This window comes from Lolium rigidum, chromosome 5 (genome assembly GCF_022539505.1).
Source record: "Lolium rigidum isolate FL_2022 chromosome 5, APGP_CSIRO_Lrig_0.1, whole genome shotgun sequence".
Lineage (NCBI taxonomy): Eukaryota > Viridiplantae > Streptophyta > Magnoliopsida > Poales > Poaceae > Lolium > Lolium rigidum.
In genome coordinates this window covers 9,253,898-9,267,269 of record NC_061512.1, presented here as the reverse complement: position 1 = coordinate 9,267,269, position 13,372 = coordinate 9,253,898, and the positions used below count along the sequence as shown (strand labels likewise).

Here is a 13,372-nt window from a genome sequence, read left to right as displayed (position 1 = left end):
CACGTACTCGATCCACCCACGTATTCATTGATTGATTGACGTCTCATCCATCGTTGGAAAAGAAACCGTCGCGGCCACGTATCGCTTCCATCGGAGTAAATAAATACCAAGTCGATCTACCCACGGTTTTCAAAAAAAAAAAAAAGTCGATCTACCCACGCGCGCGGCCCGGCCTATTTATATATATATATATATATCTTCCTCTATCGCTTCCATAAACCCTAACCAAAACACAAGCAGGACCCGATCAGAATCAGATCTCCACAACCCTAGCCAGCCAGCCAGCCAGCCATGGCGGACTTCTCCTCCGACGACGAGTGGATCGTCCTCGACGCCAAGAACCCCGCCGACTCCTCCGACGACGACCGCGGCGTCCTCGCCCTCGGCTCCCCCACCTGCTCCGACTACGAGCTTGACCTCGACCTCTCCTCCGACGACTCGGACGACGACTCCGTCGTCACATCCCGCCGCGCCGACGTCGACGACTACATGTCCTCCGACGACCCCTACGAAGTCGAGTGCGACGACGACCACGCCGACCCCTACGCGGCGCAGCCCCTCACCCGCCCGCTCTCCGGCATGTTCCACCACACGCCCTGGGACTCGGTCGCCTACGCCGCCTTCGACCCGCTCCGCGCCGCCAACTCGGCCGCCAAGCGCCTCATCCCGGACCCGGCCTTCGCCGTCTTCCCGGAGAACGTCACCGTGCTCGCATCCACGCGCGGCCTCGTCTGCCTCCGCGGAAACGCATCCGGCCTCTACTACGTCGCCAACCCGGCAACCTTCCGCCGGGTCCGCCTCCCGCCACACACCCGCGACCACCGACTCGACGCCGACCCCGCCGTCGTCATCACCTTCGAGCCATCCCCCACCGCCTCCTCCTTCCACCACTACAGCGTCGTCGTCGCCTTCCAGGTCCACGACGGCGTCTGGGCGGTCGAGTCCTTCTCGTCGCGCACATGGGGCTGGACCGTCGGATCCGACATCTGCGCGCCCGAGACCGTCATCGCCTCCTCGGGCGTCGGCGCGCTCGGCCGTGCCTTCTGGCGCACCACCATCGGACACATTCTCTGCGTCACCCCAGAGACGGGCACCGTGGACCTCATCCCGGCGCCGCAAGAGGTGGACGCCAGGCCCGACTGGGAGATCGGGGAGATGGAGGGAAACTTCGCCGTCGCATGCGCCGACCACGCCAGGAAGGAGGTCGCGGCGCTATACCTCGTCGCCGGGGAGGCCGGCGCCACGCAGTGGCAGTGGGCGGGACAGTTCGACGGCCACAAGGCCGGCTGCCACCCCGGGATGACGCTGCTGCGCTCCCAGGGCGCAGCCGAGGTCGTCCTATGGGACTCCGTCGCCGAGCTAGTCATCGCCTTCGACTTCGACGGCAGGCAGACGCGATCCATCGGACCACTCAACGGAGGAAACTACTACACCGACTTCATACCATACATCGGCACCGACACGGAGATCTACACGTATGTACTACCAACTCCTAATTTTCTCCTCTTCTTTCTCTTCTGTTACTAGCGAGTCTTGCATATATAATGATAATCTCTATGGTAGCAGCAGAAACATGTTATACATCAGCTTATTCATGGCATGCAAAAGAATTACGCTTTGCTCTGTTTTCAACAACAGATGATTTTTCCTGCTTTTTGATCTGCTGAAAATCAATTTGGAAATTGTAGCGCTTTTGTTAATCTCTCTGGTAGCAGCAGCAACGTGTTAGTAGTAGATCAGCTTATTCATGGCAATGCAAAAGAATTGTAGCGCTTTGCTCTGTTTTCAACAACAGATGATTTTTCCTGCTTTTTGATCTGCTGAAAATCAATGTGGAAATTGGAGCGCTTTGCATGACTACATAACTGCAAGTTGAGACTAATATTGCTGGTCATTGTTCTTGGTGAATTTAGCTGTTTGTTTGTTTGGTAGGCACGACTGAAAATATATGCAGTCTTTCCTGCCAGTCTTTTGAGTCCTAGTCAACTTGACGTGTTAATTACGCCCTGTATATGGATGGTGATATCAGCATGCACATTAACTAGACTTGTACATGTTTGTCAATTGGATCATGCTTCTTTAGTTTTCATTGGTCGACATGTCTATTTGCTTTAATATGGATGGTGATATCAGCATGCACACTGAGGCGTGTAATACATGTTTGTCAATTGGATCGTGCTTTTTCATTGGCTGGCCTGTCGATTTCCTTGTGGAATGTGGTGGTATATCACTGTCTAGGAACATTGACTGAAAATCTATCTCGAACTTTTTTTTTTGGAGAAAAGGTCTTTGTTTGTCAGCATGATATGGACTAGTACTTCTTGGTCTATATTATATTATTGCCTGAAGTTGTGTCCTCCTCTTGCATATTGGAGTAACAAGATATTATGAGTTATGTATCTTTAAATTTAACTGTTCATCAAAACTGAATGAGAAGGTCTTTGTTTGTCAGCCTGTCAATTCGTTTGTGGAATTTGAATGCTGCCATAGCCATCTAGTAAAACTGACTGCTTTTGTTTGACCTCTCACTATGCTTCTAACTTTTGTTGCTTAGCCTGATATTGACAGTACTGTCTGGTTGATTCATTTACCTTGTTCGTCCCTTTTTTCAGTTAACACTAGTTGATAAGATAATGTGATTTCTTTCTTTAAATTCATTCTACATTTTTATAGTTCTGTCATGTATAGAAATTTAACACGTGTTATGGTTCATTTAACCTATCATTATTACATACACCTGCTGAATTAGATGTTTTATTTATTATGATCTATAATTTAAAAGCTGTTATATGTTAACCTCTTCGCTCTTAATATAGATACTTAATCTAGCTAATAATGATGTTTTTTTGCTGACTGTTTTTATGAGGTTCGGACTATCCAAATTCAGAGATGTCTAACATTGTTCTTTTGTATTCAGTGAGGAAGTTGGTGCTGTGTTCATTACTGTGGATGCAGTTACATACAGAATTCCACAGGCATCTGTCAAAGAAGAACAGTTCTGAGGTTCCAACTTAATCTGTAAGTATCAGCACACTCTGTGCTCGACACTGACCTGCAACCCGCTCTGTTCTTTCTTTTTTGTCACCTGTACATTTCCATCCTGCTCCATCTGACATATTTCCTCTGCTGTACCCATATCGTTGGCAGGAATCAAACAATGCATGGCAAGGATTCGTTGATGATAGAGCAAGGAATAATGAAGCTTCCAGATCTTGTGCAGCATAACGAGAGCTCTAGAGATAGAAGAAGCATCATTCTTTCGACGGATGTTTTTGCCCGCCTGCTAGCTATATAAGCATCTCTCTGCAGTTTATCTAGTCGTACAAACTGAACTAAGCTATGTTTTCGTGTTATTTTTCTAAGGGACAGAACAATGCTCTCTTATTGCTTAGATGTTTTTGTCTGCCTTGTACAAAGTTAGGTTTTGCAGACCATTTGCCGTGGAACATGTTTTTGTTTGCTGAATTGAGCTACAATTCTGGTGCAAGTTTATCGAATTTCTGTTTGTTTCTTTTGTTGCCTGCTGCATATGTTGCTGCTGCTGTAGCACATGATTGAAGACTGTATAATGCATTCTTCAGTATATAGGATGATGGTATTTGTTAGGAATAAATTAGCGTCATAATTAGGCTAATAAGGCAGTTAGGATTTCTATTAGGATTTCTTCAGTATAGGATGATGGTATTCTTCAGTACAGCTTGAAGAGTGCGTGCTCAATCTGAGATCGTATTGCCTTTTCGTTTGCTTGGTTCAGCTACTTTGCATCCCTTGTGTTCTGAGAGTAAAAAAAAAAGATGCACAGCTAGCGGCACAACTTATGTTGGCGTGACCTAGGTGAATCTGAAGTAGGAAAAGAGGGATGTCTGAGCCTGAAGGGCTTTTTACAGCTTTTTAGAGGTAATGGCAACATGAATAGTCAGATGTATCCTATCTCTAATAACCTTTATGCCAAGTCACAACGGATTAGTCAGATGATAAGTTAGTGACATATTGAAGATGTATAAAATACCCCATTAAAAAGATGTATAAAATATGAATTGTTACTAGTACATGTAAGGCTAGTCATAGTGGGGAGTAACTTAGACTAGTAACATGACATATGTTACTAGTCTAAGTTACTAGTACCTCCATAGTGGGTAGTAACTTATATGTGGTGTCATGCATTGTATATTTATTATGGTGTAGACTCAACTTATCTTGGAGTGTGATGTTATGGTAACATAGCTAGTTACCACCTCACTCTCTTTCTTCATTTATTGTCATGACATGTCACCAAAATACCTTAGGTTGTGTGATGTTCTACTCCTAGCTAAGTTACTCCCACTATGAGCAATCTAAGGTCATTTCACATTCTTAGGTATCTCGAAGTCACACACATACATAAATAATGATACCCTCTAAGTCCAATGCAAGTATAACTTTTATTTTGAATTTTCACCGGGGTAAATTAATCCCCACGTGAATCTTTATATATCAGAAGGCCCAAAATGGCATGTATGAGTTTTACAAGGTGCGTATCTAGGCGAAACACAGCAAAGAGGAGGGGGAGCGGGGAAGCTAAGCGTCCCTGACGGCAAGTCGCAAGAGCCAGTCCCCACGTCGCCCTGGCGAGCTGTCGGGGAGACGATGCAGCTTGGATACAAAATGCAAGTATAACTGAAGTCACTGGTGATACGAGCATGAGGTCACTATCGGATACAATGAACAAGCGTTCATATATAGGCACTTATAATAAGAAATGAAGAACTAGCATATCAATCAGTCAATGTGCTAGATCGATGGAAAATTCAATTGTTGACAGAACTGAGCAATTTGCTCTTTGCCTGTTAATACATGAATAAGAAGTGATTAGATGCCAGCCCGTGCTCGGACCATTCTGCAAGGCATGACAAAATGCTGGTGATGAATCAACAACATCCAACCAACCAATAGCATCTAGCGGTGTGAGTGATAGATTTTAGGTTCAGAACATCATGACAAGTAGCTGCAAGCATCTAAGAAAGAAGGAGCGAACTCAACATAAAAGTACATCAGTAGTATAAACGGAAATTCATTATACTGGAACTTTTTTTCAAGAATACACCCTGGAAGGTGTATCAATCATATAGAAGAAAGGCCAAAATGGCCGAAACCACGCCAAAAGAAGGCTACAGAACTCCACACACACCACGATACAACGTCAGGAAAACTACCACTCAACACCAACACCACGATACATTGCCGAGCGGCAAACAACACAACCACTAGAGACTCGATGATAAACCACCCGCTCTGCCCAAAATCCAGCCACAAGTGGCGAGGAGAAGGAGCACAAAGCCTCCGGGCCGCGTCACGAACCAAGCAGGACACCGCCGAAGCCCGACCTCCACTCCGAGGCTGCCAGGACCAACGTACCTCCTCCCATGCGCTTAGAAGAGACGGCGAGAAGAAGGCAGGGTCCCGGCAGACTAGAGAAAGACGCCGACCAAGCTGCGTCCACCATGTCGTACATAGCGCCCCAGGAGCCCAAGCCTCGGCCGGGGGCCAACGCCGCCCCAGGAGCCCAAGCCTCGGCCGGGGGCCAACGCCGGCATTACAACACATCGCTCCCAGACTCCAAAAGCTGCACCGGCCTCCCTCATGATGGCCAAGACGACATCTTCAAGAAGATAACGACGTTGTGGCGCCGCTGCCGCCTAGTCCGGTGAACCGGACTTAGGGTTTCCCCCGGCATCCGAGGGGAGAGGAGGCACGGTGAGGGCCATGACCACGCCTCCAAGAAGGGAACGGCGCCCGCAAGCGTCGCCGTGGCCAGCATCGGTCGCCGCCGAGCAGGGTTTTCACCCCGGCCAAACACCGTGACCTCGATAGCCAGAGCTGGACTAGAGAAGGAGAACGAGGATGAAAGCCGTCATCTTGAGCCACCGCCGCCGAGAAGCGAGCAACACCGAAGAAGGAGAGGGATGTCGGCTACCACCGGCATCACCACGGCCACGTGAGACCGCCGTGCCACCACGACCACCGGACGGACTGGATGGTGGAGGTCCAGCCTGCCGCCGTCGCCTGGCCGGTCACCAGCACCACCATGGTGCCAGGACGCAGCCAGCCGCCGCCACGCTGCCGCCGAGGACTCGGCCAACCAGGCCCGAGCGAGCCCGGCGCCGCCGTCCCCAGCAGCAGGGTCACCACCCCAGAGCGGGGGTCGAGCCCCTCATCTCCGTCGTCGTCGAGCCGCCGGCCGCCGAGATCCCGCTGCTCCGCGCTGCCGGATCCGGACGAGGAGGAGCGCCGCCGTCGTCAACCAGGGGTCGCCGCCCGGGGGGAGACGCCCCGCCGCCGCCGTCCCCAACTGGGCTTTGCCCAGGGGAGCCTCCCAGCGGCGGCGAGGAGGGAGGAGGCGCACGGGCCTAGGGGCGCGGGGGAGGTAGCTGGGGGCGCTGGGGGAGGGAGGCGGCGGCGGTGGCTAGGGTTTCATTATACTGCAATTTCATTTTTGGAATCATAAGCTTGTCTGAACCTATGTCTGTCCTCCTGATGCTTGAGGCGTCTCTGCTATGTACATAGCTTAGCAAAGTTTTTCGTTTATTTGCTTTTTTGTTTTCTGCTTCTTTTGTTTTTCTGTTTCGGGCTGTATTCACACATTCTTGGTGTTCTCCCGCTTAGGTGTGGGTTCGAGAAAAAAACATGTCTGAACCTGAAGCAGCTGTTGCATTTTTCAAGAATTCAGAGACGCGGTTTAGATAGCGAAAAAATTAGATAACGGGGAGAACGCATCCTGATTCATTAAACCGGCAGTTTCTTTTCACCATAACCACTAGCCTAAGCCACACACATGCCAAACTAGCTAACATATTCAGTTACTATCATCCTGACTAACATGGAACACATCACACGATACAGCCAGCAGTTCATTCACCATACTCATCATCACGTATATCCATCTACCATGGCCAATCAGATCAGACCCTGCTGAACCCAAACCAGCCCTGGTCGCTGCTGCCTATTCACAGTTTTACACGATACACTAACTAGCAGACCAATCAATGTGCTAGATAAGGGAAAAAAAATCGATTGTTGATGGCACCTGTAGCATTTTTCAGGTGTTAATATATGCAGAGGAATAAGAAGTGACTAGATGCTAATCTTTGCTCAAACCATTATCAGTGGTGAGTTAATATGCAGAGGAATAAGAAGTGACTAGATGCAAATCTTTTTTTTTGGCGAAAACGCAAAAACTTTGCGTTTCGATTCATTGATAGAAAAAGAAGTTTACATTAGAAGCCTAAAACAAGGCCGAGACACCCACACACAACCAACACTCAAAACGAGACTACGACAAAGGGCCAAAATCTGTCGAGTGCTTCTCTAAGATGCTACAGAGAGAGTTCCTCCGCTAAATAGGACCATGCCGGTGAAAGATGTAGTGCTTGTGCATCGACGAAATTACCAAGAACCTGCCATCCGTAGCCAAGACGCGTACCACCCGGATCCCGCGAGCCCACCACGGCTCAGCTAGGGGCATTGCTGCTCCGGTCTCAGCCCAAATCCGGGGACACCGTAGGCGCAACGGCTAGCTCCCAGCAACCTCACCAGACGTGCAAGCATGCAGTCTTCAGCAGCCCACCATTAAGCACAGAGGCCAGTCCACCACTGCACATCCAGAGGCTTGCTTGCGCTGTCCGAGGAAGATCCTCGTCGCGCAAGCCACCGCGATACCGCTCAAGAGGCCAACGCGTCACCTGCATCGCAAGACGCCTCCCATGTGGCCAGCACAGAGAATCCACGAGGAAGGACTAGAGCACAAAGATGCTAATCTTTGCTCAAACCATTATCAGTCTGAACCTGAAGCAGCTGTTGCAAGGAATGACAAATGATGCTTCTGAATCAACAACATGCATGCAACTAACCAGTTGCATCTAGGGGGTGCGAGTGCAGCACATTTTAGGCTGCTGAACAATAAGTAGTCCTCTCCAAGCATAATCTCATTGGACGAGAGAATAATATTGTTTGGAAAAAATGAGTATCTGACCATATTATTTGTGAAAAAAATCAGAACCAAACTCATCATGGTATAAATGGGTAATCATACTTTAACTTCATTTGTGGATAACAAGCCTGTCTGAAACTGAAGCAGAGCAGAGATGCCTCATTTTGCGAAGAATTCAGAGATACGGTCTAGATAAATAGATAACAGGCGTTTACTCAACAAAAAAAAAGATACCAGGAATTGAGAAGAGGAACACATCAGAATTCAAGCAGGTGTTTCTTTCCGCCATTAGGCTAGGCCACCCATAAGCCAAACTAGCTGACATATCCAGCTTCTACCCTGAATAACATAGAAGTTGAGAAATGGGACGGAGTAGACATTAGCATCGCTGCTGAAGTTGGTACTTGTGGGGATGTCACCAAACATCAGGGAGAGGATTTTCTAACGGAACCGGTAACTACCGGTCATAATCCGACCGGTAGTTGCTTCGCGATCCGTGCTAATTTGTCTCCAATTTATTATCTATTTTATTACGATATGATATATCTATAATATTTATTAGATATAAATAACAAATTTGTTATTTCAACCACATTGTACATATATTTCGCGCATATTTGAATTGTTGTTGTTATTTTTTGTTTAAAGTATCACGAATCACGTCTTATATAAAGAAAATACAAAAAATTACCAAAAAAATCTTTAAAATTTTGTAGATATATTATATGAAAATGATACACACTAGATATAGAAAGAAAATGTAGCACGAATCACGAAAAGGTGAGTGGTGGATGTGTATCCGGTAGTTACCGGTTCCGTTAGAATGGACTTTCGGCCAAACATCACGGATGTAAAGAAAAGATGGAGATGACGAGAGTGGCACAACTTGATGTTGGGTCCCTAGCGGTAGCTGAATCAGTTGGAGATCATCAAGAGAATTGTATAGCTCCTAGTACAAGCTCGGTAGATAATGGAAACTCAGAGAAGAACAGACAGTATGATTCAGCTAGCAGTTTCTTTCTTTTCACCATAACCAAAATCAGCCTAACACATCCACATGCGAAACTAGCTTACATCTCCAGGCTCTACCTTTAAGAAGATGCACGAGAAGGCAAGATACTTGGTGCCCGATCATATGAGATCAGACCCCGGTGGACCCGAATCCGCACTCGCCCCTGACGGTGGCATCAAGGTCGTCCACCTCGACCACCTCCGGCGCGGCGACCCACTCGACGACCATCTGCGCGACGCGGTCCCCTGGCCGGACGGGGAAGTCAGCGTCGGAGTGGTTGAAGAGCAGCACCCCCACGGGTCCCCGGTAGTCGGCGTCCACCACCCCCGCGCCGACGTCGATGCCGTGCTTCCACGCTAGGCCCGACCGCGGCGCTGCATTCCGTCGAACACGTCAAGAGCATGCATGCTGAGGAGGCAGGAGCAACGAGGAGGATGACGTACCGATGCGCGCGTAGGTGCCGTCGGGGACGGCGACGGAGAGGTCGGTGGCGACGAGGGCCCTGCCGCGGGCCGGGATCGTGGTGTGGACGGCGCTGGAGAGGTCGTAGCCGGCGGCGTGCGCGGAGGCGCGGGACGGGAGGACCGCGTTGGGGGACAGCCTCTTCACCTTGAGCAGCAGCGGTGGGGAGGGGGAAGCGTTGTTGTGGTGATCTTCCTGGACGAGGTCGGTGGTGGGCGCCATCGCCGCGGCTGTGACGAGGGTTCTTGGTGGTGGGATGCGGCGGGGGTGGAGATCAAGTGCGGGAAGAAGAAGAAGAAGAGGAGGAGGAAGCAGAGAGCTCCTGGTGGTAAATACTACTAGTCCTAGTCGGGAAGGGATGGCGCCAACGCCCGCCATGGTTTTGCCTCGGCTCTTCTCCGTCGAGGAGGATGTTGCAGCCTGGCTTGAACGAATGCGCCCCCAACACTTTGATTTGAACTCAACATCGTCAGAGCATAGCATACTGATATACTACTACTACAGTACTCCGTTGAAAATTAATTAACTCAGGATTTTTTTAATACCTACTACCTTTATTTTAAAATAAATGTCACAACTTAGCTTAGATAAAGATGTATCTAGACATATTTTAAAATCCGAATAAATTTGTGACACTTATTTTACAATCTAGGGAGTACAAATAGCTGCAATTTTTGGGCATTGGCCTTTGGCCCCATGACCCATTATAAAATTCTGAAACTCACATGACCATTCCAATAATCAGTGGCAGCACTAGTGGAGGCTGAAATTTAGTCCCACATTGCTAGTTGGAAGAGAGTTGGAGTGGTATATAAGGTGGGCTGTTCTAGTCCTAGAGAGTGAGAAAACAGAGAGCCCTCACGCACTCCTCCTCCTCCGCCGCCCGCCTCGCCTCGTCACGACCCGACGCGCCGCGGGTTGCGGGAATCTCGCCGAGCCGAGCGGATCGTGGCTGTGTCGACTCGGACGTGGACTGCGCCCCACGACCTTCCTGAACCGCACTACATAAGACTCTGCGCAACCCTAGCCGCCACCACTAGACGCATACGCGACTACCTGTTTCCAGTTCATTGCGCCGCCGCCTTCGTCTTCCTCATCCCTTCCGTCGGCGTGCATCGACTGCCACCTCTGCGCCAAGTGAGCGTGTCAGGAAATTCGTAACCCCAGTCGACCAGCTGAAATCACTAAAGAAGACGAATTGATACCTGAGGCGCCGGCTTGTCCTCGGAGAAGGGCTGCAGCCCGTCGTCGAAGGAGGTGAAGGTGGCCGTGGTAACCTTGGCGAGCGCCTTCCGGTACTCGACCTCGTCCCACTCGGTCGCCGTCGAACGGGTGCAGTCGTTCTGCCCCCGGTACTCCCACATGAGGTGGCCACGGCAGCGCAGATGAATCAGGCGGCGGCCGAGCCAACAGTTGTACATGTTGGCGGCCGTCAAACTGTCGTCCTTCAGCGCCTGGATCGCCAGGCGCATCTCCCTCACTACCCCTTCCTGGTCGCGCGACAGCGACCGCACGTTGAGGCACCGAGGCACGCTCGACTCAGGCGTGTACTGGGGAATACGAACCCCCCGGAGGAGTGTACTCCAGGGCGTAGAACCAGAATCGGCGCCATTGCGACTGCGCCTTCTTGGAGAGCTCCATGTCAATGAAGCTCTCCCCGGACTTCACCTGGAAGGTGATCCCGCCATTTGGGATGAGCGATTGGTCGCTCTTGCCGACCCGGGTCGCCCGCCCATAGAAGATCGACACCCACAATGGGAAATAGGGCGGGCAGCTGATACGTCTCCAACGTATCTATAATTTCTGATGTTCCATGCTAGTTTTATGACAATACCTACATGTTTTGCTCACACTTTATAATGATTTCATGCATTTTCCGGAACTAACCTATTAACAAGATGCCGAAGTGCCAGTTCCTGTTTTCTGCTGTTTTTGCTTCGAGAAAGGCTGTTCGGGCAATATTCTCGGAATTCAACGAAACAAAGACCAAACATCATATTTCACCGAGACGGACCAGGACAGCGAAGGGGAGCTGGAGAGGAGGCCCAGGGCCCCCAGACCATAGGGCGGCGCGGCCTTGAGGGGGGCGCGCCAGCCTATGAGGAGGGAGCCCCCAGACACCTCCTTGCGCCGTCTCTTCGCCTATATAATCTCTCGCGGCCTAAAAACCCGACAACAATTGACGAAACTCCAGAAAGACTCCAGGGGCGCCGCCGCCCTCGCGAAACTCCGTTTCGGGGGACAGAAACTCTGTTCCGGCATGCCACCGGGACGGGGAAGTGCCCCCGGAAGCCATCTCCATCGACGCCACCGCCTCCATCATGCTCCGTGAGTAGTTCCCCCATGGACTACGGGTTCTAGCTGTAGCTAGTTGGTACTCTCTCCCCCATGCACTTCAATACAACGATCTCATGAGCTGCCTTACATGATTGAGATCCATCTGATGTAATCGGTGTTGTGTTTGTTGGGATCCGATGAATTTTTACATTATGATCAGTCTATCTATAAATTTTGTGAAGTTATTGTTGCTGCAATCTTGTTGTGTTTAATGCTTGTCACTAGTGCACGAGTGGCATGATCTTAGATTTAAGCTCTATGATTATTGCTTAGATTGTATCTACAAGTTGTTTGCACATGTCTATGTCCGGAACCCGAGGCCCCGCAGTGACAAAGAATCGGGATAACCGGAGGGGAAGGCTTAGATATGAGGATCACATGTTTTCACCAAGTGTTAATGCTTTGCTCCGGTGCTCTATTAAAAGGAGTACCTTAATTCCCAGTAGATTCCCTTGAGGCCCGGCTGCCACCGGCTGGTAGGACAAAAGATGTTATGCAAGTTTCTCATTGCGAGCACGTATGACTATATATGGAAAACATGCCTACATGATTAATAGACTTGATGTTCCGTCTTAATGCTATTTCAATCCTATCAATTGCCCAACTGTAATTTGTTCACCCAACACTTGTTATTGGAGATTTACCACTAGTGTAGATAGCTGGGAACCCCGGTCCATCTCTCATCATCATATACTCGTTCCTATATGACATTCGAAGTAGTATCAACTATTTTCTGGTGCCATTGCCTCTGTGTTACTCATTATCGTTGTTGTGTTACTGTTACTATTGCTCTCATATTACTGCTGCTTTCACATCACCCCTGTTACTAGTGCTTTTCCAGGTGCAACTAAATTGACAAGTCAGTTGTTAAGGCTTATAAGTATTCTTTACCTCCCCTTGTGTCGAATTAGGGTTTACTTCCCTCGAAGACTGTTGCGATCCCCTATACTTGTGGGTTATCAAGACTATTTTCTGGCGCCGTTGCCGGGGAGGCATAGCTCTACTCATAAGTTCACCTGGGAGTACACTCTACCTCTCTCTCTGTTTTTATTTTATTTTGTTTTGCTTAGTTTACTTTTGTCTAGTTTATTTGTGCTTAGTTTCTTTCTGTCTAGTATTATTTTGCTTAGTTTACTTTTATCTAGTTTGTTTTTGTCTTGTTTTATTTTTCTTATATACCCGAAAATCCATAAAAATTTGAAAAACCGAAAAATTAAAAACTGTTGTTATGGAAGAACCCACAACTTGTATGGAGCTTATTGAATTATATTTGAATTATAGAGAATCAAGAAAGGGTAAAGTCATGCGTGCCGTGTTAAAAAAATTGAATACAATTGCTAAAATCTTGCTTAAACGCCATGATATAAACTGTTGCTCTAAACATGATACTAAACATCTTAAATTCCAATGTGGCTTTAGTGAAGAAGTTTTAATTGTGAACTATCATTGGAATAACTATATTCATCTTGGGTTCGAAGAAGTAGAACAAATTGTCTTATTTATGGGAGCTTCTGAGATCGAATCCTTCATGGTTAAAAATTATGAAACTTGTGTTGCTTGTAAGGACCTTAAAGATTATGCCTCTTCTATCCTTA

General features: G+C 48.6%; 2 protein-coding genes across 2 annotated transcripts; one reads left to right on the top strand and one right to left on the bottom strand.

The window, feature by feature from the left end:
* The first annotated feature begins 232 nt into the window (after nt 1-232).
* On the top strand, nt 233-3,511 carry LOC124657763. The gene is made up of 3 exons (XM_047196275.1): nt 233-1,475; nt 2,918-3,018; nt 3,148-3,511. The coding sequence occupies exons 1-2, from the start codon at nt 292-294 to the stop codon at nt 3,000-3,002; spliced, it is 1,269 nt and encodes a 422-aa protein (XP_047052231.1). The 5' UTR covers nt 233-291; the 3' UTR covers nt 3,003-3,018; nt 3,148-3,511.
* Nucleotides 3,512-9,107: 5,596 nt separating this feature from the next.
* On the bottom strand, nt 9,108-9,662 carry LOC124655600 (deoxyuridine 5'-triphosphate nucleotidohydrolase-like). Its single transcript, XM_047194467.1, has 2 exons — nt 9,422-9,662; nt 9,108-9,352 (listed from the first exon to the last, which is right to left on the bottom strand). Exons 1-2 carry the CDS (start codon nt 9,660-9,662, stop codon nt 9,108-9,110), a joined length of 486 nt encoding a protein of 161 aa, XP_047050423.1.
* Nucleotides 9,663-13,372: the final 3,710 nt, after the last annotated feature.